At 59.9% G+C, this 23,357-nt stretch overlaps 1 protein-coding gene across 1 annotated transcript; it reads left to right on the forward strand.

Annotated features, from left to right (window-relative positions):
• Positions 1-6,766: 6,766 nt before the first annotated feature.
• Positions 6,767-22,438, forward strand: VEGFA (vascular endothelial growth factor A; the record flags this gene model as incomplete). The annotated part of the gene is made up of 8 exons (XM_004473109.4): positions 6,767-7,651; positions 10,758-10,809; positions 13,831-14,027; positions 14,811-14,887; positions 15,254-15,283; positions 16,995-17,066; positions 18,152-18,283; positions 20,461-22,438. Coding segments are annotated over 8 exons (1,467 nt in total), but the record flags the coding sequence as incomplete, so codon positions are not given.
• Positions 22,439-23,357: the final 919 nt, after the last annotated feature.

Below are 23,357 nucleotides of genomic sequence, written 5' to 3' on the forward strand. Positions count from 1 at the left end.
CTGAGTGAGCCGCCCCGCTGAGAAGCCCCGAGCCTCCTGGGAGCCCTGTCCCCTGCCCTCTGACACCACTAGCCCCTGACTAGGGGGGGATGCCCTGGCCATCTGGAGGCGCTTAGGCCAGGTGACCCGGGAAGCCGCTCTGGTCTTCCTGTCTCCCTCATTCCCCAAGCCCCGCCCGGAATTTCTGGGTCTAGGGAGGCAGGCAGGAGGGTGGGGGTGACCCCTCTCGGGGGGCCAATCATTAACTGGCTTTATCTCCAGGAATCGTCCTGGGGGGCCAGGGTCACGGGCCGGGCTTCCGGCCCCAGGCGTAGGGGGTTGCGGGTAGGGGGTGGGGTGGGGGGGAGGAGGGAGGGGCCCTTCTTGCTGGGACGTGGGGGGCAGCTTGGGTCCTTGCCTCTTTTCTTTTTCCGGGACTTCCCCTGAAGGGATCCGTGTTGCAGCCAGCTCAGTTATAAGCCTCGATGCAGCCGTTTCAAAGTGAGGCTGAGGCAGGAACCCAGCCAGGGTACCCCGACCCCCAGGCATCTTTGGCATGCAGAGTGTGAGTTTTTGTTGTTGTTGGGGGGGTGGGGTCAGCTCATTTCCCTCTTTCTTTCTGTTTGACTTTAGCCAGATAATAGTGGGTTTGCATTCTCTGAGAGTTTGCTCACTCACGGGGGTAGGGGCTGGAGAAAAGATGGAGACTACCATTTATGTGACACCTATTCTAGGCCAGGGGTTTGGCTGACACGGGCTCCCTCCATCTCTCTCCCTGACAAACCTGGGAGGTAAGCACCAGGATCCCCAAATCCCTGTTTGTAGATCCCCTCTATCTGCAAACGAGGAAACTGAGATCCAGACAGGGTAAGAGGCTTGTCTCAGAGCTCGGAAGTGGTGGACCAGGAGTTGAACTGTCTGGCTTTTCCCATAACATGCTGTAGGAGTGGAGGGGGAGCGGGATTGTTGGCGGGGCAGTTCACCCAGCGAAGTGTCTTTTTAGAAAGGACATAGGTTCTGGTCTCGCCAGGTAAGAGAGGAAACGGTTCCCTACCTGCTGGAGTCTGCCCGGTTCCCTGGACCCACAGTTTCCCTCCCTCTCTTGTTGCTGTGCCAGGGACTGAGTTGAGCACTGTCCTCCTCAGGTGCCTTTGGAAATACACAGACCCCTGGACCATGTCTGATCTCAGAGAGTTCATCCTTTTCCGCCAGCAGGAGCCTGAGGTCCAGAAAGGGAGAGTGACTCAGCCAAGGTCATACCGCATGGAGCAGACTCTGGACTATTTTGCCCAGTGCTGTTTCCAGGGCTTCACATATCAAGGACAGGCAGGCAGGAGGGCACTGGGCACTTGGTGGGGCTGGGGAGAGGAAGGGCCAAGCTGGAGGAAAGGTCTGTCGGCTTCGTGTCTGCCCCAGCCCCGTGGTCCTGTGCTTGTCCCACGGAGGTGGCCTCTGCCCTCCTCCCCTCGTTCCTGGGCAAACAACAGTGGCGTTCAGTGTGCGTGCTGGACCTACCTCTAATGTCTGCTGTTTGTTTAATTCTCTGGCAGAGACACGGTGTCCCAGAAGGCGGGGACGCCAGTGTGGGGTGCAACCCCTGAGGCAGCCTCATTGTCTCTGAGGGCTTTGACCAGGGAAGGTTCCAGAAGAACCCTAATCCTTTACCCTGCCTGGACTCAAAGTCAGTATCACCTGAGGAGCATGGAGCAGGTTCAATGTGGCCATCAGAATTCTTTAGGCCACTCTTCCCCTGTCTGGAATGCTGACCTGTTCTCTCTCCCTGTTCCACTCGGCTAGCTAAACTCCTGCCTTTCTATCAGGATGCAGCTTCTATCAGTGCCACCTTCTCCAGGAAGCCTTCCTGGACTTCCCCTACCCCAGCAATTATGGGCCCTTCAGAAAACTCCTATTTTCAATGTACTCTTCCAGACAGTAAATTGTTCTACATTGTTGTAGCCCCAAGACGTAGCCCAAAAGCAGGGCTCATGTGCTGGGTTTAATAATTCCTTGTGGAATAAATGTCCTGGGACCCCTCTTTCAGGAAGTCCTTCCTGATACCCATTCTGGCCAGTTTGTCTGCTCTGCCTCTGAACTTTTATTATACTTTGTGCTTCTTCCAGGACCTCTTTCCCACTTTGCCTTCTGGTGTAGCTGTGTGTACATTTGTCTGTGTGCAATAACTCTCCAAAGCAGGTATTTTCACTCCTATCTTACAGATAAGGGGAACTGAGGCTCAGAGAGGTTGACTAACCTGTTTGAAGCCACACAGTTAAAGAGTGGCAGAACTAGGAGTATGACTTAGGTATGTTTGGCTCCAAAGATCCTACACTTTTCACGGTTCTCCTTAGGTGTTCCTGAATCTCCTGTAACATCAGTGCAGTGCCTAGGGCCTGGCAGGCCTTGGGAAATATTCACACATTGGGTTGAAGCACAGCTCCTGGGCTGAGTGGACCTTAGCTGCCTCTTGGACCACTTCCCAGCAGAGGGACTCCCTCCTGGACAGGACTGAACAAACTTAGAATGTATGTGCGGTGTGTGTGTGTGTGTGTGTGTGTTGAACAGGGGCAGCAGTTTTTGAGAGGTAGCAAAGCTTGGATTGTCAGGAAGTGGGCATGGCTGAGTAATCCAAGGGGGACAGCCTCGTGTCAGAGGAGAGGCAGAGGCTTAGCTGGCAGGGCTGGGGTGGTGTGGGTGTGGGTGCCCCCCCAGACAGTGACTCTGCCCTGCCCTCCCATCCCATCTCTTGCTGGCTCCCCATCCCTCTTAGTCCCCTTCTTCTGACTGGCTCATCTGGGGAGTTAACCCTCTGACTTCCTCTGTTCCAACTGACTATCATTAACTATCATTACCCAAAGGCAAGCTCCCAGATGGGGTAAGGGCTTGGCACTGGAAAAAGAGGGCTTCCTTCCTTGCTTTCTTTGGTCTTTCAATCAGTTTGTTGCAAAAACCTAGTGAAGGAGAGGACGAGAGAGTGACAGGTAGGTGGGCTGACCCAGAGTCAGGGCCAGGCACGTGAAGGACCAAGCCCACAGCCCTTTCCCCTTCAGTTCGACAATCCCTGCCCTTCCCGAGGAACTGTGCGGGTATCGGTGTCATTCTAGGTGCCTGGGGGCCGCGGGCTGGGGTGGGGGGCCACCTTCCTGCCACTGCACTGAAAGCACTCGGGGAAATGCCCAGACAAGGGCAGGAGCCAGCCACCTCTCTCCCTCCTCAGCAGCGATCCTGCTCCTTCGTCCACGGGCCTCGAGATGACCTGCCCGTACCCACACAGGTGAGGGCCTCCCCGAACACCGGAGGTGACAGTGCATCAGGACAGAATACAACTATTGTGTCCTGCTCCTGATCACTACTTCCTTTGTCTGTGGCCACTGCGGCTCCTGGCCGCCCTTGCTGCTCCTCTCCACCCTCACCTGCCCCCCTCTCCCCTTTCCCCTCACCTGGCACACCGTGCCCCTCGTGGCTGCAAACGTCTTCCCCTTCCTCCTTGGCTCCTCTGAACTGCCTTCAGAGCCACAGGCTGTGGCAGCCACGCCCGGAGGTGGGGCCCTCGGAGTTGGGGGACTGAGGCCGCCCTGGGAGAAGGACCCTGCAGGCCCTTGAGTCTGGGCTGCTTTCTGCTCCACCCCCACCCAGCCCCAAGTTGCTGGTTGACCTTGGGCCTTTGGGGGATTCTCTGGGCGGACTTTCTTCCCTGTCACTCCCTGCCCTGCAGTGACCTGGGGAGGGAGAGTAAAAGGAATTGATGTTGTTGGAGGGGATTAAGCCTATGGAAGAGAGCGTGCTGCAGAGACACAGTGTGATCTTAAGATTACAGTTTTGTGTTTCTTGTTCCCTGTTTTGAAGGCGCAGGTGAGCTGGGCTCTCAGCTTGCTGGCAATGTGGGCATCAGCTGGGTCCATGATAGTGTGCCATTGTTTAGCCTGGTGACACCACACTGGGGGATGGGATTGGGAGTGGATCCCTCCTCTGAGTCACTACCAGGTTGGCTCCCCAGGTGTCTGAAGAGTGGAGGTGGGAGGCCTAGCCCCACCCTAATGAAGGGTGCTCAAAAACCCTGCCAGCCAGGTTGCAGACCTAGCCCCATCTAGGGGGAACCATGCTCCCCCACTCCTCCGGCTCCCTGGGCAGGGCCCCGGGGGAACCTCAGAAGGACACCGTACACACTTAGCTGTATTCCACCACGGGGACGGCTGGCTCAGGGGATGGAGAGCCCGGACAGTGAAGTGACAGTGGATGGCTGGCGTTTTCCTTCACCTGACCCCTCCTTGGAAACCCATCAGACTCCTCCCAACTTCAAAGTCCTCTCCTAAGCCTGCCTTTTCATGCCACTGCATCTCCAGGCGCTGAGAATGGTTGAGAAGAGGAGGGATGCAGGGGGAGCGGGTGTCAGCGTGAGCCCCGGGCCTCTGGAGTGCCGGTCCCGGGCAGCTGGCCCTCCGACGTTCCTCAGTGCTGGCGGGAAGGTTTGAAGGCGACCCTGCCAAGGTACTCACACCTGGTGTTCCGGGGTGCTAGAGGCAGACCTAGTTGGACTGGGTGGAGTCTAGCATCTTCCCCTCCAGATCCCGCTCAGATGCTTGAAGGGTGGAGCCTAGGAAAGGAGACCTGCCTGGGCTGGGAACCAGGAAATACGCATGGACCAACTGTGAAAAGACCTTGTCTCAGCCGCTGGGGGACCCGCCAGGTGGAGAGGGGATCAGAGGCATGCGTGATGGAGAGGGTGTGATGGCGTGCCTGGGAACCAGCCCTCCTTCACAGGGGCCTCTGGACGCTACTCCTGTGGAACTGGGGTACCGAGGGGGTAACCTCGCACTCCCACGGAGCCACAGCACCAAGTGCTGAGGCAAGAGGTTGGCTGAGTAAACTCATTGGATCATTCTGCTAAATTCGGGGAAGTTGCTGCATTCCCATTCCCCACCCAGGCCCTCGTGGCAGAGGCTACAGCAGCCCCAGGCCAGGCCCAGAGTGGATAATGAGACCGGTTGGTTCCCCTCTTCCTGCAGGTATTAGAGCCCCCCCATTTGTTCTCTGGGGGAGCCTGGGAGCAGCTGGGCCAAAGCCCAACCAGGACTTTTTCCAGGCTGGTCCCTATATGCAAGGGTGGGGTGGAGGGCCTTGGGGAGCACTTAGGGAAGAGGGGCATGGGGAGTTGGGGAAGTCGGGGGAGAAAATGGATTTAGGGGAAGGGGTGGAGGGGGGCTGGGAAGGCTGCCTGCTGGGGAAGTAGTCAAGGGGTCCTGGAGGAATAGAGGGGGGGGCTAAGGAGAACCCCCAATTCTGTTCAGAAGATGAGCTGTGAGCTGGACTGGGGCTGATAGAAGCCTTGGCCCCCAGCCTGTGGGAGCCTGGGCAGCTGGCCTACAGACGTTCCTCAGTGCTGGTGGGTAGGCTGGAAGCATTACTCAGGCCCTGGCCTCCGCCGGCCCCCACCAGCCCCCTGGCCTCAGTTCCCTGGCAACATCGGGGTGTGGGGGGGCAGGCAGCAGAAACAAGGCCCTCTGTCTGCCCAGCTGCCTCTCCCTTTTGGCTCTGCCAGACTCCTGTGCATACGTGGGCTCCGACAGGTCCTCTTCCCTCAAGGCCACTGACTAAGCCCAGCACCACACGGCTTCCCGTTCTTGACTTGGCACCAAATTCTTTCCCCCAGGGAAGCCTCCCTGGACACTTCCCCGAGGACCCCAGTCACCCCAATGGGTTGGCTGCAGCTGCCTCTGATGTCTGCAGGACAGAGGGCTCCAGACCGACACACTGTCCGGGTGAACATTGTTCCTCTGTGCCCAGCACCAGGCTGTCTGCACATGCCACGGGCGGGCTGTGCCTGCTTGGGAGGTCAGAAATCAATCGGGGTGGGGATTAGGAGTAAATTCCCCCACCCGCTTCCTTAGGCCCTTTCCTTCTTGAGCCAGAGCTGGGGTGTGCATATTGTAGTCACTAGGGGGCGCTCGGCCACCACCGGGAAGCGTTCTCGGCGACTTGGATGAACTTGGGAGAGCTGCCTCTGCAAAAGAGTGAGAACGAAGTGTGTCAACGTGGGTCTGTATGTGTGGGTGTGCGTGAAATGAGAGTGTTGGAGGGGGTAGAAGGCCAGGGGTCACTCCAGGATTCCAATCAGACCTGTGGGTCTCCTCTCCCTACCTGTCCCTATTCCGGCTCCCCTCCTTCCTGGACCCAATATTCCCAGCAGAGAGAACGAGATCTCGGGCCCTGTCCGCACGTAACCTCACTTTCCGGCTCCCTCTTCCTCAATGCCCCGCGGGAGTCTGGGTCTCTAAGAGTGCCGGGGGAGGGGCGGGTGTGTACTTTTCAGGCTGTGAACCTGGGTCACGGCCGAGCTTTCCCTTCATTGGGTTGGGGGCTCAGGGTCAGCTGGGAGTCTCCGCGGGAAGGGCGAGCCCCCGCCGCGCGCCACCGGCGCCGGGGGCCGGAGCGGCGCGCGGAGGGGCAGGAGCGCAGGGAGCGAGCTCGACTGTCCCCGCCCTCGGGGCGTGCCGGAGGCGGGGTCCTCGCGGGGCGGGGCGCAAGCAGGGTTTTTTCTCGACTCCGCTGGTAGCGGAGAGAAGCGCAGAGGAGTGGGGCCGCGGGGCTGCGAGGAGGCAGCGGTGCTTGGTGCGCGCGGAGCTGGCGGCAGCGGCGCTCTGTCGGGAGACGCGGCGGCGAGCAGACGGATCGGCGGGGTCACCGGGCAGGGGGTCTCCGCATTGGAATCTGATATCTGTTTATCTGGGGTTTACTCCCCCTCATTTTTCCTTAAACATTTTTTAAAAGACCGTATTCTTTCCCGTTTTAATTTATTTTTGCTTCCCATTGCCCACTTAAATTCGGGCCGACGGTTTGGGGGATTGCTCTTCTACGCCCCCAAATCACTTCGGATTTTGGAAACCAGAAGAGAGAGGAAAGAGGTAGCAAGAGCGCCAGAGAGAAGTCGAGGAAGAGGCAGACCGGGTCAGAGAGCGTGCGAGCGCGCTGCGAGAGGGATAGGGGCAAAGTGAGTGACCTGCTTTTGGGGGTGACCGTCGGAGCGCGGCCCTCCCCCTCCGGATCCCACTTCGGACCAGCAGCGCTGACAGACACACAGACAGACACCGCCCCCCACCCCAGCGCCCACCTCCTCGCCGACGGGCGGCCACCGGTGGACGCGGCGGCGAGCCGCGGGCAGGAGCCGGAGCCCGCGTCTGGAGGCGGCGTGGAGGGGGTCGGGGCTCCCGGCGATGCACTGAAACTTTTCGTCCAACTTCTGGGCTGTTCTCGCTCCGGAGGAGCTGTGGTCCGCTCCGAGGGAGCCGAGCCGAGCGGAGCCGGGAGAAGTGCTAGCTCCGGCCGGGAGGAGCCGCAGCCGGAGGAGGGGGAGGAGGAAGAAGAGAAGGAAGAGGAGGAGGAGGAGAGGGGGCCGCGGCGGTTTGGCGCTCGGAAGCCGGGCTCATGGACGGGTGAGGCGGCGGTGTGCGCAGACAGTGCCCCAGCCGCGCGCGCGCCCCAGGCCCGAGCCCGGGCCTCGGCTCCGGGAGGAAAAGGAGCCCGCCTCGGCTCCGAGGAGAGCGGGCCACCCCGCAGCCCGAGCCGGAGAGCGAGCGCGAGCCGCGCGGGCCCCGGCCGAGCCTCCGAAACCATGAACTTTCTGCTCTCTTGGGTGCACTGGAGCCTTGCCTTGCTGCTCTACCTCCACCATGCCAAGGTAAGCGGCCGTGCCCGCCTGGCGCCGCGGGCTGCTGCGGGCGCCTCTCTCGGCTGGGGACGTGCCTGCGAGCGTGCGCGTGGGGGATCCGTGCCCCACGCGGGTCCATGGGCACCGGGCGCGCGGCATCCCCCTCGGTCGTCGTGCGTGTAGGGGGAGGGGGCGCGCGCTAGGTGGGAGGGCACAGGATAGAGTCTCGCCGCCCACGCGGGCCCTGCCCACCCACCAGAGTCACCGCACGTACGATCTGGGCCGAGCAGCGGAGGGCGGGAGCCAGAGGAGGAGGCCGCGGGGGCTGGGCTTGCGCTGCCGCGGGCGGCTGAAGTTTGCTCCCGGCCGCGGGTCCCGCACCGACTGGAAGTCGGGGCAGCGGGGGCGGGAGCCGAAGCCCAGCGGGGAGGGGGGTGCTCGGACCTTGGACCCGGGAGGACAGCGAACTGGAGTGGGGCGGGGGGGGGGGGGGGGCCGCGGGGTGGAAGGCTCCGGCGAGAGAGGGGGCTCGCTGTCACTGCGGTTCGGCCTCTTCGACCCTTGCCGCGAGTTTTGAGAAAAGTTTTGGGGTGGGTTGCTGCGAGGACCCCCCTCCCCGCCGGGCCACCTGCGCCGCGCCACCCCCCGCCCGTCCCCGCTCGCGTCCCGCTCGGTGCCCGCCCTCCCCCGCCCGGCTGGGCGCGCGCGGCGCGGAGCCGATTACATCAGCCCGGGCCTGGCCGGCCGCGTGTTCCCCGAGCCGCCGCGGCCCGAGCCGGGAGCCCGGGGCGGCGAGTGGCGCCCCTCCCCCCGCCGGTCCTCCGCGGGAAGGTGACCTCTCGAGGTAGCTCCGGCCCGGGGACCCGCGCAACCAACCCTCCCCATTCCCGCTGTCCCCAGCCCCTTCCACCCGGCTGTGCTAGCCGGCATTCCCGGGCGCCCCTTTCCCCCTTTCCTCCTTGGAGTGAGGAGAAGCCCCGGCCAGCCCTTCATTTTTCATCCCGCTCCGCCGGGCGGCCCCCACCTAGCCCCTCTCCTGCCCCACCGTCCGGGTGAAGGCTGATCACGGTCAGAAGTCGGGGTACGGGAGCCCACCCGGGAGGCGTTTTGAAGTCGCCAACTGGTGTCCGTCTCCTTCCCTCTCCCCTACGTTTCTGAGTGGAGGTGCGCTTTTAAGGGGGGTGGGCCAAGAGAGGGTTAATGAGTGTTACTACCCTACTTGCCACTTTTTGAAACTGGTTTGAAATTTTTGCTGTGACATGGGCAGTGTGGGAAGTGCTTCCCTGAATCTTTGGAAGGGTCTCCTGCCTGCACCCCCACCCCCACCCCCCAGGGCAGATGAAAGGGAATCTTGGCCTTCCGCGGCCTTGGCCAAGACCCTTGTGGTAACCAAGGAGAATGCCACCCCCTGAGCCCTCCTCACGCACTGTCCTGGGAGGTGCTGGGTTGGAACAGGGGCCTGAAGGAGCAGGTGGTTTTTTTGGAACTCCAGACTCGCCCACCCTGCTTGCTTCTGTTCCTCCCTTAGACCTCCTTCAGCCACAGGGTCCCCTTGGAGAGGAGGTGGAAGGAAGGAAATGGGCAGGGGACCCTGCTGCTACGCGGAGTTCCTCAGACCCTGGCACAAAGGCCTTGGCTCTGGGCCTCCGGGTGGGGGGGAGGGGGAGGAGTGACTGCCTGGCCACAGGGTGACCTTCAGAGGCCCCCAGAGAAGGGCACCTGGTTCCTCCCTGCCCAGAACTGCCCCTCCCCGTGCCCCCTAGCCTGGAGAGGGGGTGTGAAGTTTCTGTCCCCTTTTCCTGGTCGGGTCCCAGGAGGAGTGGAGAGCATGGGGAGAAGGTTGGCAGGGAGAAGCCAGGGACCGTGGTGAGAATGGGTGAGAGACAGAGGTGGAGACTCCTGGGGGTCCCTGAGGGAGCTGCAGTGGGAGGCTGTCCTGCTGGTAGCCCGGGGACTGTCATCTTTCCTTGAGAGGGGCCCCCTCTGACCTTGGCCCTGGGGTAAGGCTGTGGGACCTGAGGGGCATTGGAAGTGTGTGAGAGGCAGAAAGACAGACAGAAATGGGCCTGTCGATCAGCCCTGCTGCTCGGGAGTTGCTCTGCAAGAGCAGGTGGGCTGGGGAGTCGGTGAGAGCCGGAGAACCTCTAGAAGGGCTGGAGGCAGCCCTTGCCTGCTCCCGGCTGTCAGGTCCACATGGCTGAGCCTGTTGACCTTCACAGCTTCTGGGGAGGGGAGGAACGAAGGAGGGGGAGGGGGAGACCTCAGGCCTAGGCAGGGTGGGGGGCCCTCTAGGGGATGGGTAGTGCTAAGGCACAGAAGGCTTCCCTGGTTGCGTTTGAGGGAGGTGCCCAGGTGAGAGGGGCTTGGGACCCCCCTCACTTTGGGAGGGGGAAGAAACCAGGAAGCAGGTGGGAGTGGGAGGCTGGTGAGGCTTTGGAACCACGGTCAGGCCCTGGGAGGATTCGTGCAGGGGGAAACCTGGGAGCAGGTTTCCTCCCAGGTTCTTTTCTTTTTTTTTTAACCTTCCAGGCAACCTGTGGTTATGCCGAATATTCCTGACCCGGGAAGAGTTTGGGTGGGGGAGGGAGGTTGGTGCCCTTCAGTCCTCTGCACCCCCCTCCCTCCCCAACACCACCTCACCCTGGTATTTGTCATGTCAGCAGGAGAAGGTCACCACGTTGTTTTTCTCGCCCCCAGTCGTTCCTTCCTGCCCCTGTCCAAATTCGTCCTCCTATTTGACCTTAAGACTTACCATGGCTTTGGACCAGGGGACCAGGGGGCCTGGGGAGATCCCGTTTTCTTGGTGCGCCAGTGGGACAGTGAGAGCAGGAGGGGGAAACGTGGGAACGGGGCCGAGGGTCTGCGCCGGGCCGTGCGCTGGCGCGCCCCGCATTTTGGGCTGCGCGCTTTGCAATGTCCAGTTAGTCATTAACTTCCTTGGAATCAGAAGCAGAGCAGGCCAGGGGTGGTGGGCTCTAGGCGCCTGCTGGGAGCCCCCGGCTGTGCCCTGGGCCGCTGAGAAGCCGTGGAGAATTCAGAGGCCGCCGGCTAGAGGGGCGGCAAGGAGGAGGGGGCGGGTGGCTGGGCCTTTGCGCCTCTGCCCGGGCCCACGCCTCGCCCTTTGTTCTGTCCTCAGTGGTCCCAGGCTGCGCCCACCGCAGAAGGAGGAGAGCCGAGACCCCATGAAGGTGAGTCCCCCCTGGTTCTTGGATGGGGTGCTGCTCCTCTAGGGGAAGGGTGGGAGGCCTGTGGGGAAGTGGGAAGGGAGCCCAGGAATATGGGGGTCTGGAAGAGGGGGCCGTCGGAAGGTTAACCCTTCAGTTTCTTGAGGACTCTCCCCTGTCGAGGCCACTGCCCCTCTAGGGCTTGTGGCCTTTTTCTTTTCCTCATTCCAGTAACATTTTATATGGAGAGGCCAGAGGTCAGGAAGACAGTGGTTAAGGGTCCCAGATGTCCAGGGAGGTGTCCTTGGACCCCCAGCTCCCAGGGGAGGATGGAGGTCCATGTCGTCCCCAGGCCAGCGGCGCCCTACCTGGGGGCCTCCTGTGACCTCTTACTTGGAGCTGAAGGCACAGAGCACCCAGCCCAGCAGGAGCCCATTTCCCCGTTTGCAGTGCGTGCCTGCGCGGAGGTTTGGGTACAGTGAACTTCCCTCCGGGGCCAGCAGAGGGCTAGCCGTGGCTGCGGGCGCCCCGCCCCCTGCCCAGCGCCTGGTGCCGCTGCCTTTTGTTCCTCGGTGGTTTGGAGGGAGGGAGCCTCCCTTTTCTCTGGGGACGCCCTGCTCTCTCCCCCACTCCCCCAGGGTGGCCTCTGCCCCAGTCTGGGGGAGGGGTGCCCGATGCCCACTCCCCCAGCTTCCCCACCTCTGAGGAGGGAAGGCCTTGGGGTCTTCCTCTAGGTAAGTGTCCCTGAGCCAATCCAGGGTGGCTTGGGGTCGTGGCCAGAGCCACAGCTTTCTCTCCCTGGACCCCGTGGTGATGTCCCACCCGTTCTGCCTCCTTCCCCAGAGAGAACCCTTTCCTTGACCCAAGCCTGGCTTCCCAGCCCTTCTGCGGGCCGGGCCCGTGCCACCGACAAGTCCCCGCTCCCAGTGCGCCCTCCCCTGGCTGCCCTCCCCTGCTTCCCAGTGGTCTCCGTGGTCTGGGAAAGGCGAGACAAATGGTCTTTGTTTGCTGGAGAAAAAGGTTGTCTGCGATAAATGAGGAAAACCACGGAGCCTGGTGCTGGAGTGTGTGTGCACGCGCCCCGTGCAGAGGGACGGCTGCTTTGGGGATTCCAGGGAGAAGTTTTCCATGGGAATTCCCAACCCACATCTTTTTACCCTCAACTACCATCTGCCAGGGCCCTGGCCAGACCTTTGTGTCATCCCTTCTGTCCCCAGGACTTGAAGTGTCTGTTCACGTATTTTTGATTTATCCTCTTCTTCCATATAGACTTGGCTTTTTTTTTTTTTTAAAAAAAAGGTGTTTCCAGAGCCCTGAATCCCTTCTTTTTTTCCTGCCTCTCTAATCCTTTGGTTTGGATGGAGAAGGGGCTGTGCTCCTTGTGGGTGGAGAAGCAGGGGCTTGGGCAGCCCAGGGACTGGCTTGAGTTTTCATGCTGTTCTCCTTTCTGGTTTCACCCCTGTGGCCTTCTCCTCACTTTATCTCCAAGTTATCCTGCTCTATCCACACAGCCCACCCTCCTCTGTCCCGCTGGAAAACATACCTTAGGGGCAGGAATGGTGAGGAAGCTTAGCTGGAGTCTCCCAGCGAGGGGGTGGGGGCTAATCGGGTCTCCTGGGTGCTTGCTTAGGTATCTTGGTGAGTGCCGAACTTAGTTACCTGGGCTGAGAAATAGGCCTCATTCTTGGGGCTGGGAAATGGAAGACGCCACCCCACCTCCGTTTCTGCCTCCATCTCTGTGTCTTTAGAGATCACTCTCACTCCCATACAGAACTGCAGAATTGCAGAGTCTGAGCCCCAGAGAGGGGAGGGACTGGCCCAGGCTCACACCCAGGCATGCACAGAACCCAGCATCCTCCTTGTCATCTGGGTGCTTTTTGTCCCTTCCTGTGTGGAGGCAACTCATTGCAGGGATAGAATTGCTCTGTGGCGGGGTGGGGGCATGTGTGGGGAGTGGCAGGCTGGGCCACGATTTGGAGTAGTCATTCCTGAGTCCTGCCTTTATATATTCTCAAGAGTCCCGCCCCTGTGGCCCAGAATTACCCCTTCATGCTCCAGTGCACCGCAGGCTCCACAGCCAGCCTGGGAAGCTGTCTTTACCCTGGTCTCTCTCCAGATCAGCTCCTAGAAATGCTCGGTGACTGCAGTGGAAGCACCGTTTTTTCCATGATGCAAGCAGTTTGCCCTCTTGGGCGGGGTTCTGGGTGGCTGGCAGGGCCCTGCACACATGCCCGCCCACTGCCACCTGCTGATTCCAGGTGGGCTCAGCCCCTGTGCTGTTACCTGCCACCTCCTCAGCCTGGGTCTGGGGAGGGGGTCTGGCAGGTGGCAAGTTGCCCCTGAATCTTCCCCTCTGTTTTCACACAACCTAAGCCTGGGAAGGCTTTGATGGCAGAACAGACTGTAACTCTCCCACTTACTGGCAGTGTGGCCTTAGGGCAAGTTACTTAGCCTCTCTGAGCTATGCGCCCCCTGAGAGTACCTAATAGTAATTCCCGGGAAGCATTGTGTGAGATGATATATATGGAATACTGCATACAAGGCCTGGACTATAATAAGTGCTCAATAAATGGTTGCTGATGTGATTGACATTATGGAAGAGGCTGTCGGGGGAGGTTAGGGAAATGGGAAATAGGCTGGCCAAGCCGGCTGTTGTCGCTTTCAGGGGAAATCACATATAGCAGGGGTTCCTAATACCGTCCCACCCCAACAGGTGTGCCCACACTCACATTCTCCTCTGGCATCATGGTCAGACCAGGAGTGGGCTGGGCGGGCACAGTGAGGCCAGGGTGATCGGATGTGGCAGGCCATTTCCCTTAAATCCTGACAGCAGTGTGTGTGATTTTGGGATTACAGACAGGCCTTCACCAGCGGGGATTGTGGAACGCTTAGGAAAGGGCTTCCACCACAGCAGGAAGGCCTTCAGTTAGATTTTTGGAAGGACTTACCTGCCCCGGGCCGCCCTGAGGAGTGGGCTTCAGGGGCGGGTGGTGATGGGGGCTGGCCATCTCCTGCTGGTCTCACGTGTTGCCCCCTCCCTGGCAGTGGTGAAGTTTATGGAAGTCTACCGGCGCAGCTTCTGCCGTCCAATCGAGACCCTGGTAGACATCTTCCAGGAGTACCCCGATGAGATCGAGTACATCTTCAAGCCGTCCTGTGTGCCCCTGCTGCGGTGCGGGGGCTGCTGCAACGACGAGGGCCTGGAGTGCGTGCCCACCGAGGAGTTCAACATTACGATGCAGGTGGGCGCCTGCCGGGGAGCAGGGCGGGGGCGGGCCCGCGGGCGGGCCAGGCGGTCGGCTTTGGCCCTTCTCTGGGAAGCTCTTGAGGAGGAGCTGGAACTTGCCTGGCTCGGCTGCTGGCCCTGGGTGTCACTGGGAGGCGAGGTGGCCGAAGCTCCTGTCCTCTTTGGGAGGAGAAGCCTGCATGTCCTAGCCCAGGCTCCCAGCAAGCCCTGGCCTCCTGACCCTTCGCTCCTTGGGCTCAGGAGGGGGCGAATCCTGTGCCAGAGGCCCCTCTCTCAGAGAGAAGCCCGAGGGCTTTCTCTCCTCTGTCCAGGACACTGCTCAATCCCTGTCTGCCAAGAGTGTACAAAGCTAGGCTTTTGGTGCCGCCTGGGGACAGGGCATGGCCCATTCTGGATGGAGCAGGAGGGAGCTCTGAGACCCCAGGGAGGGGGTGGTTCTCAGGCGCCTACTAGGGGTCAGGGTGGGACCTAGAGGGGGTGGAAGGAGGGAAGGGATGGGGAACGGTGAGAACCCAGGACCCGAATTCCCAGCCTGGCCAACCCGTGTAGCTGCCTCCGCTCTCAAGATGAGCAGAGGCTCCCTGAGGACTGCAGGGCTGGGGGAGATGGGGCGGGCCTGAGGCTCTTCCTAGCCAGAGCCCCTTGCCCCCCTGCCTCCACCACCCACCCCTGCTCTGTGAAACCCCTGGGCGCTGAGTGGCAGGAGCCCAGGGGGTGTCTCATCTGGGTATGGCTGGCTGGGTCACTGACTTGTGTGATCTGCTTCCTTCCTCGCCAGATTATGCGGATCAAACCCCACCAAGGCCAGCACATAGGCGAGATGAGCTTCCTACAGCACAACAAATGTGAATGCAGGTGAGGGCAGAGCGTCCGATTCATTCATTTGGCCCATGGCAGCAGACTGCCTGCTCCACTCCAGGGTTAAGCCTGGTCGACCTGTCAGCCCATTTTCACCTCCCACCGGTGTCCCTTTAGGCAGTTTACTTCTCTGTGCCTCAGTTTCTACATCTGTAAAATGGACACAATAATAGCCGATACCCCATAGCATTGTTATAGGGATTCAGTGGCTTATTATCTGTAAAGGGCTTAAAATAGTGCCAAGACACCATAAATACTACTGTAAATTTTTACCGTTATTTTTATTGCCATTATTGAGCTTATCATTACCGCCTTAACTCCTCTCTCTTTTTTTGTCCTTCTCTTTTTTCCCATCTACTGCAGACCAAAGAAAGACAAAGCAAAGCAAGAAAAGTAAGTGGTCGTGGCTTTAGCACATTTCCCCCTCAGTGGCCTGTTGCCTTGGTTTGGGGGTCTTGGCTTCCTCTGCTGGCTGGGCCGGGGGTGGTCTGGTGGCCTCCCTGGGACGGGGAGTTGGTCTCGTGGGGACTTGCGGTGGCAGCAGTGGGATGGCGTGAACTCCAGGAATACGGCTTCTGGTGCGTGAGGAAACCAGCCTGGAGCCTGGAGCCCCCTCTGTCCTCTGGGTCGGAAGGTCATTCCTGGCCAGGACTTGCTGTGTGGGCACGTGGACCCGGCTCCCCGGCCTGCTCTGAGGGCACCCGCAGTGGGGAGGTGGAGTGGGGTGGCAGAGAGGCTGGTTTTTGTGTCGGGGGAAACGGCCTCTTCCGGTAGCTTCCATGGTGGCGCGCTGGGGTCTGGGGCTGGGGCGTTTCCTTGGTACCAGCCCTCCTGTAGGAGGGGAGCAGGCAGGGGGTGCTTGGCCCTCTCGGCCGGGGAGGGAGAGTTGAATGTTGGTCATTTTCTGTGGCTTCTAGTTTCTCAGTGACTGAAGGTCGGGTCGGGATGGGGCAGGGGACGGGCCTGGGGGACAGTGAATCTTCAAGACGGGGTGAGCAGCCAGCACTGGGGACGACCTTGCAGGAAAACAGAGACTGAGAGAGAGCACCTCCGCCTTCCCTCCTGCCCCGCCTCCCCGACCACTCTGCCTGCCTCTAGCGCTCTGGGGACACCGAGGTCCCTAGGTGCCCCCAACCCCTCTCCCTTTCCCTAAGTCCCCAACTTCCTGGGCCACGGTGGCCACCAGCACAATGACCTGGGCAAGTCAGCTCAGAGAGACCAGGCAAGCACACGTGTGTAAGGACGCCCCCTTTCCTTCCGGTGCTTTCTCCTGGGGGGAGAACAGACCTGCCCTGTCCCTTATATCCCCCCCACTGGCAGCCGTTCTAAGTGCGTTCTCCCCACGGGCCTGGCAGATGTGTAGGGTGCTGGTTCCCCTAGGGGGACAGCCTGCCCCCTTGCCTCTTCTCCAGATACCTGCTCTGCCCACGGGGAGGGCGGGGGGGCTCGCCTGGGCTTGGAAGACAGTCTGCCCCCGCCCCCATGATGCTCCTCACTCCTCCCCTTCCTCACTGCCCCCACTCTGCCACCTGCCCTAGGCTCTGCGGACCCCCGACCCTGCCCCACCAGCCCAGGCCTTCCGTGTGCCGCCCTTGGCTTTGTGCCAGCACCCACCGTAGCTGCTCCCAGACATGGATTCCCAGGGGCTCGGCCCCCGGAGGGACTGCCCTGCTTTTGCCCTTGGAAATGGAGCCGGATGTGCCTGAAGCGCCGTCAGGCCTCCGACCACCTCCCCCAACTCTGGCCTTGGTGGTCAGATTCGCTCAGGGTTGCTGGGGCAAGAGCCTGCCCTTTGGATTTTGCCCCTGACCGGAAGCTGCCCCAAGCATGGAAGCCCTCGGGTCCTGAGCCCTCTGCCCGGTCTCCGCTCCTTCCCCAAAGCCTTGCCAGGGGTCAGGTGTGCCACCGCAGGGTGGCCAAGGTGAGGAAAGAGGACACCGTGTGCATGCTGTCCTGCAGACCCCTGCCCGTCCCAGCAGTGCTCCTGGAGCCCGTCCTGTAGGACTTTGTTTTGATTTTCCCACCCCTGGCCTCCTCCCTGCTGCTTCTTCTCCTGCCGTCCTCCTCGCGCTCTCTCTGTCTGTCTCTGTTTTTTATTTTCCAGAAAATCAGTTCGAGGAAAGGGACAGGGGCAAAAACGAAAGCGCAAGAAATCCCGGTATAAATCCTGGAGCGTGTACGTTGGTGCCCACTGCTGTCTAATTCCCCGGCTCCCCATCATACCCCTGCCTGCAGTCCCTTGTAACGTTCCCTCCCTCCCCTTCTCCTTCCCTCCTGGCCCCAGTGTCTCTCTCTCACTCTCATTCCACTAATTGGCACCAGTGGGTAGATTTGGTGGCGGCATTGCTGGTCCAGGGTTGGGGGTGGGTGGGTGGGTAGACGGCCTGAGGGATTCCGGGAGGGAACTCTGGCTTGGCTGGGCACCGACTTTCTCTCACCTACTGGGCACTGGTGGTGGGCCCATGTTGGCAGGGGTGCCGGGCGCCGGCGCCCACCCTCCCAACAGTTTTCCGCTGCTCTCGGCTTCTGTACTTGTCTGGAAGCTGACGGGGCTGGGGAGGGCAGATGTGGTGTGAGGATGGGGTGCAAATGAGCATTGCTGAAGGTGGAGGTTGGGGGGGGTCAAGCACCATTACGAGGGCCCCTCCTCATTTGCGGAGGTGCCGTGCCTCCTCACGGAGCCCATCCTTGGCACCTGCAGAGCCGTCCCTGTAGGGCAGCCTCTTCCCCTGGGTGGGAGGCTGGGTGGGGCCTGGCCTGTGCCGCTGCCTCAGCTCCGGGCCTCCCGTCCTGCCCTCCTTCAGCATCCCTTCTGTGGAGGGGCTGGGCAGAAGCCCAGGCACAGGGAGAAGGTGGCTCTTGGCAGATCTCAGGGGCCCCTGGTTGCCGTCCCCAGCAGGTGAAGAGTCAAGGTGTGCTCTTTGGGGGTGACAGCCTTCGGGGCCCTGTGGCCTGAGACTTGGGCTTGTCTCCTGGGACACAGCACCGCCCCTTATGGCAGCCCTCTCCCCGCACTCTCTGCCCATCTGTGCCACCTCTTCCTGCGGGCAAGCCTCCTAGCCAGTGCTGCCTCTTTCCGCCGCTCTCTCTGTCTTCCGCTGTAGCATTCAGATCCTTCTAGGGCATGGAGGGGTGTGGGGGCCGGTGAGCTGGGTGGGGGTGCAGCTGCGGACATATTAGGGGGTGTTGCATGTTTTTTTTTTTTTTCTCTCTCTCTGCTGACGCTCTAGCTTAGATGTCTTTCCTTTTGCCTTTTTGCAGTCCCTGTGGGCCTTGCTCAGAGCGGAGAAAGCATTTGTTTGTACAAGATCCGCAGACGTGTAAATGTTCCTGCAAAAACACAGACTCGCGTTGCAAGGCGAGGCAGCTTGAGTTAAACGAACGTACTTGCAGGTTGGTTCCCAGAGGGTGAGCGAGTCAGAGAAGGGCCTCACGCAGAGATGGGGACATTGAGAGAGAGAGAGAGAGCGCACCTGAGAGGGGCCAGCTGCTTGCTTGGCTTCTAGCTGCCTGCCTGGTGACTGCCGCCTCTTCTAGCTCGCGAGGCCCCTGCCGTGAGCAGCGGGCCTGGGTCTGGCCCGGCGGTGCCTGTTGGATGTTGCCCTGGCTGCCTGAGTGGGTAGGCTGGTGTGGCTTGTGGTGTGGACGCCAGCTGTGTATTGTGTCCGTGGTCCTGCTTGCGGTGGCTGTCGGTCCTGATGTTGTTATCACTACTTCCGCTACTAACACCGAGGGCCCTTCCAGGCGTGTGGAGCACGACCCTTCCTACAGCGCAGCATTCTCCTGGGGGGCCTCGCCACCGCCCTCGGGAGTCTGCACAGGCTGGAGTGCCCCCCACCCCATACCGGACAGGGCTCCGGCTGGTGGGTTAGAGTCGGACAGTCCTTCCTGCACGTTGTAGGAGGTTCAGCATCGAAGACACTAGATACGGCTGGTCCTCCCCCAGACACGGTGACAGCCCCAATTAGCCCCACGCATTTCCAGATGCCCCCCACCCTAACGTTACATTGTGAATTCCTTAGGGCCAGGTCTGCCTTAGTCACCCCTGTGGCCCCATGTGCCTGTGCATTTGTCCCTCGTGCACCGCGGGGACCCCGGAAGTGTCAAATACCTGATCGCGTCCAAGGCGACGCTTGGGTCAGGGGCACAGGGCCATGCCAGGTGGCCGGCTGCCTTTTGGTGCCTTGATGTTCTTTCTAACCCATCTGGCCTCAGCTCAAAGCAAGGGGGCTTTTAGGAGACTCCCCAGGCGGGGCCAGGATATCCCCAGCTAGTTCAGATGCTCCCTTAAAAAAGCCTTGGGATATGGCTGTGTACCCCCCACCCCTGCAGGCAAGGTTCTGCGGCTTATGGGTGTGCAGGGGACCAGGGGACGCTGGGGGTCCAGGCCCTGGCTTTGGCGTGGGGTGCTGTGTGACGACAGGCAGTGTATGTCAGTGCTGAGCACAGGGGGTGCTGCGTAAGTGCAGGGCTGGGTGAGGGGTCTCCCCACCTCCTGGGGTCTCAGGACAGATAAGGGACGTGACGTGGGGTTTCTGTGGTGACCACTCACTATTCTTCAGAGGGAGTGGGAGGAGGGATTTCTTCATTGACCTGAAGTGACCGTAACCTCCAAAGACTCCTCCCAGTCCCCCACTCGCTGTCCCTGGGAGCCTCAGTTCCTCCATTTGGAAGCTCGGGGTCCCCGTTCCCAGGTCCTCCTGCAGGCCGGGGCTGTTCTGCCTCATCCTCCCCGTGGAGACTAAAAGGCAGCCCAGGGGCAGAGGCTCTGAGAGAACGTCCTCAGAGGCTCCCCCTGAGCTACAGGAGTAGCCCAGTCATCCAGCGGCCTCTCCTCACCTGACGTGAGCAGCAGTTTAGAAAGGAGAGGCAGCCTGGCACCCGGGGCCTGTGGCCGAGGCAACGAGAGGGCCCGGGGCAGGGATATGTTCCCTCCTCTTCCGGGAGCCGCAGGCCCCTCTGGCTGCCCCTGGCTGGGGAACCACCCATGCTGGCTCCTCACGTCGCCGGCGCGGCGCCTGCCCTTCAGCGGGCTGCTGCAGCCGGGCCTTGGCCCGGGCCGTTCTGCTTGCTCCCCACTCTCCTTCTCCAAATCACCCCCGGAGAGGCTGAGCTGAAAAAATCTCCTGCAGGGAGCCTTTCCTGCCGAACCCCACCCAATTCTGAACCCCCATCCACTTTTTCATTTTAGGAGGTAGCAGGGATTGCACCTGGGGCCTCGCGCCCGGGAAGCAGGCGCTCGCTCCACTGCAGAGCTGCGGCACTCAACCCCTGACCCGCCCCACTGCCCCCTCACCGGCTCTTAAAATGTCAAGTCGGGACTGCTCTTTGGTATTTGTGGAGTTGTTGCTTTGTGCACTGTTCCCACGTTCTTGTCTTGTCTCAACTAGATTGGAAGCTCTAGAGGGCAGGCTGGGAGCCCTGAGGGCAGGACGGCGCCTGCCCGCCGCCGCCGTCCCCTGCTCTCGTGGTGCCGGAGGACCCAGGGCTCCCAGGAAGGGGGGGCCGCCTGCCTCACGGGGTGCCCCCAGGTAGCCCTAACCCCCAGCCTCTGTTTCCTGCCCCTGCAGGTGCGACAAGCCGCGGCGGTGAGCGGGGCTGGAGGAGGGCGCTTCCCTCAGGGTTTCGGGAACCAGACCTCTCGCCTGGGAAGACTGACACAGAACACCCCGGAAACCACGCAGCTGCCCCCGCACCACCATCGACAACACAATCCTTAATCCAGAAACCTGAAATGAAGGAAGAGGAGCCCCTGCGCAGAGCACTTTGGGCCCGGAGGACGCGACTCCGGCAGAAGCATTCCCGGGCGGGTGACCAAGCATGGTCCCTCTTGGAATTGGATCGCCATCGTTCTTTTTCTTGCTGCTAAATCACCGAGCCCGGAAGATTAGAGAGTCTTTATTTCTGGGATTCTTGCAGACACACCCACACGCATACATACGTTTATATATATATATGCATATATATATAAGTAAATATATATATTTTATATATATATATAAAGTATATATATTCCTGTTTTAAATTAACATTGCTAACGTTATTGGTGTCTTCACTGGATGTATCTGACTGCTGTGGACTGGCGTTGGGAGGAGAGCGGCCCACCCCGAAGCCAGCAGGGAGGAGATGGGAGGGGAGACTGGCGTGGTAGCCTCTTGCCCTCTTAGGGGGGCCCGGGCGCCCTCCCCCTGCCTGGGCACGTGCAAGGCCAGGGCACGGGGGCAAACTTGGCCCGCTTTTGGGAACACCGACAAACCCAGCCCTGGCCCCGAGCCGCTACCCTGAGTCGAATGGACAGAGAGACAAGACTACAGGTCCAGGGCCGAGGAGGCGGGCTCCTGAGCTGGAGTTTGGGGCGCCTTGGGACATGCCTGTGCTTCGGGGATCCCCTCTGTAACCCCACACGGGCGTCCGGCCCCCCGGCGGCGCTGCCCGGAAGATGCGGGAGCCTGGCGGCCCATCACCTCTCAGCTGCTTTGGAGAGGCCCCCGGAGGCCACTGACACTTGTCCTGGCAAAGAGGAGAGAGACACGGGCGCGGGGGGCGGCCCCTGGCAGCGCCTCCTCCAGGAATCCCTCCTGCATCCTCGGAGGGGGGCCTCCTGCTTCCGCCCTCTCCCCGCTCCCCCTCCTGGGTGCAGCTCAGGAGGGCCTGATGTCTTCAGACCATTAAAACCACTAGTTCTGCCCCCCCCAGGAGGCCTGGCTGTGTGTGTGAGTGGCTACCCCTCGGTCCCACCCCCCCCCGTCCCTTCCCGCGACACGGAGAGACAGGGCAGGACCCGTGTGCCTGCCACGGAGGCAGAGAAAATAGAAAGTGTTTTATATACGGTACCTATTTAATATTCCTTTTTAATTAGAAATTAAAACAGTTAATTTAATTAAAGAGTAGGGTTTTTTCAGTATTCTTGGTTAATATTTAATTTCAACTATTTATGAGATGTATCTCTCTTGGCTCTCTCTCATCCTCTCTTATTTGTACTGGTTTTTGTGTATAAAATTCATGTTTCTAATCTCTCTCTCCCTGATCGGCGACAGTCACTAGCATGTCCTGAAAAGATATTTAATTTTGCTAACACTCAGCTCTGGCCCTCCCTCCCCCCCCCCCCCCCCCCGATCTCCCCAGCTCCCCTCCACACATTCCTTTGAAATAAGGTTTCAATATACATCTACATATTATATATATATTTGGCTACTTGTGTTTGTATATATATATATACATATATATATGTTTATGTATATATGTGATTCTGATAAAATAGACATCGCTATTCTGTTTTTTTTATATGTAAAAACAAAACAAGAAAAAATAGAGAATTCTACATACTAAATCTCTCTCCTTTTTTAATTTTAATATTTGTTATCATTTATTTATTGGTGCTACTGTTTGTCCGTAATAATTGTGGGGGGAAAAAAGATATTAACATCACGTCTTTGTCTCTAGTGCAGTTTTTTGAAATATTCCGTAGGACATATTTATTTTTAAACAACAACCAGAAATACAGATATATCTTAAAAACGCATTTTGTATTAAAGAATTTAATTGTGATCTCCGAGCTCCTCCTGTTTCTCCTTCTCCATTGAGTCCTTGCTCCAGCCTTCCTCCTGCCCCTTTCCCCTGCTCTCCTGGGGGACATGGCGCTTCTCTCTGGTCTGGGGAAGGAAGAGCTCCCAGGAGTGGAGGCTGATGTGATGACACACCCCATTGTGCCTGGCTGGCCAGAGTCCTTCCGTTTCTGGCCAGGCTGACGTGAGGGATCACGTCCACCCCCTGCCTTGATATCCAAGGGGGGCTCAGAATGGGTGGTGGGAGGGACAGCTCCCCGGAAGGTCCTTTGTGATGAGTAGGCTACCTTCAGGAGCCACGTGGTCTAGACCCCTGTCCCTTGTCAGGGAAGGAATTGCCTGTATGTCTGAGCCTGCTGCCCAGGGAGGGGCTGGGGGTGGGAAGGGGGTGCTGGTGGGGGGCTGTGACCCCAGGATGTCATTTAATTTTACAGGGTGAGTTTTGGGGCTCCTTGAGCCTCTGAAAGATCGAGCCACAGCTCTGGCTGCTACAGATGGGGCTCCCTGTCCCCCTTGCTGCATAACCCCTTCTGTCCTGGTCGAGGGAAGGATAAGCTGACCGTGTCTTTGGCATTTATGAGCCATGCTCCCAAGGCCACTTCCTACAGCTTGTCATTTATTTCTTCAAACCATGTTTATTGGGCAAGCCATTTTGTCAGAGCCTGGGAATAAGACACAGATCCACCTCTCAAGGATCTGGTGAGGCTGGCTGGCTCAGGGACAGAACTATAAACCTGTGACAGGTGGTGGAGTAGAACACATAAACCCAGGTGCTGGGACGTGTTGGAGGTGGCGGGGTCTGGGGTCTTCTCGCGACACTACCCCTAGGCTTCCCCTTTAAGGATCAGGGAGGGGAGGGTGAGAGCCTGAGGAAGGCCTCCCAGGCAGAAGGAAAAGTGTGG

Source organism: Dasypus novemcinctus, chromosome 11 (genome assembly GCF_030445035.2).
Source record: "Dasypus novemcinctus isolate mDasNov1 chromosome 11, mDasNov1.1.hap2, whole genome shotgun sequence".
In the NCBI taxonomy this organism is placed as follows: domain Eukaryota; kingdom Metazoa; phylum Chordata; class Mammalia; order Cingulata; family Dasypodidae; genus Dasypus; species Dasypus novemcinctus.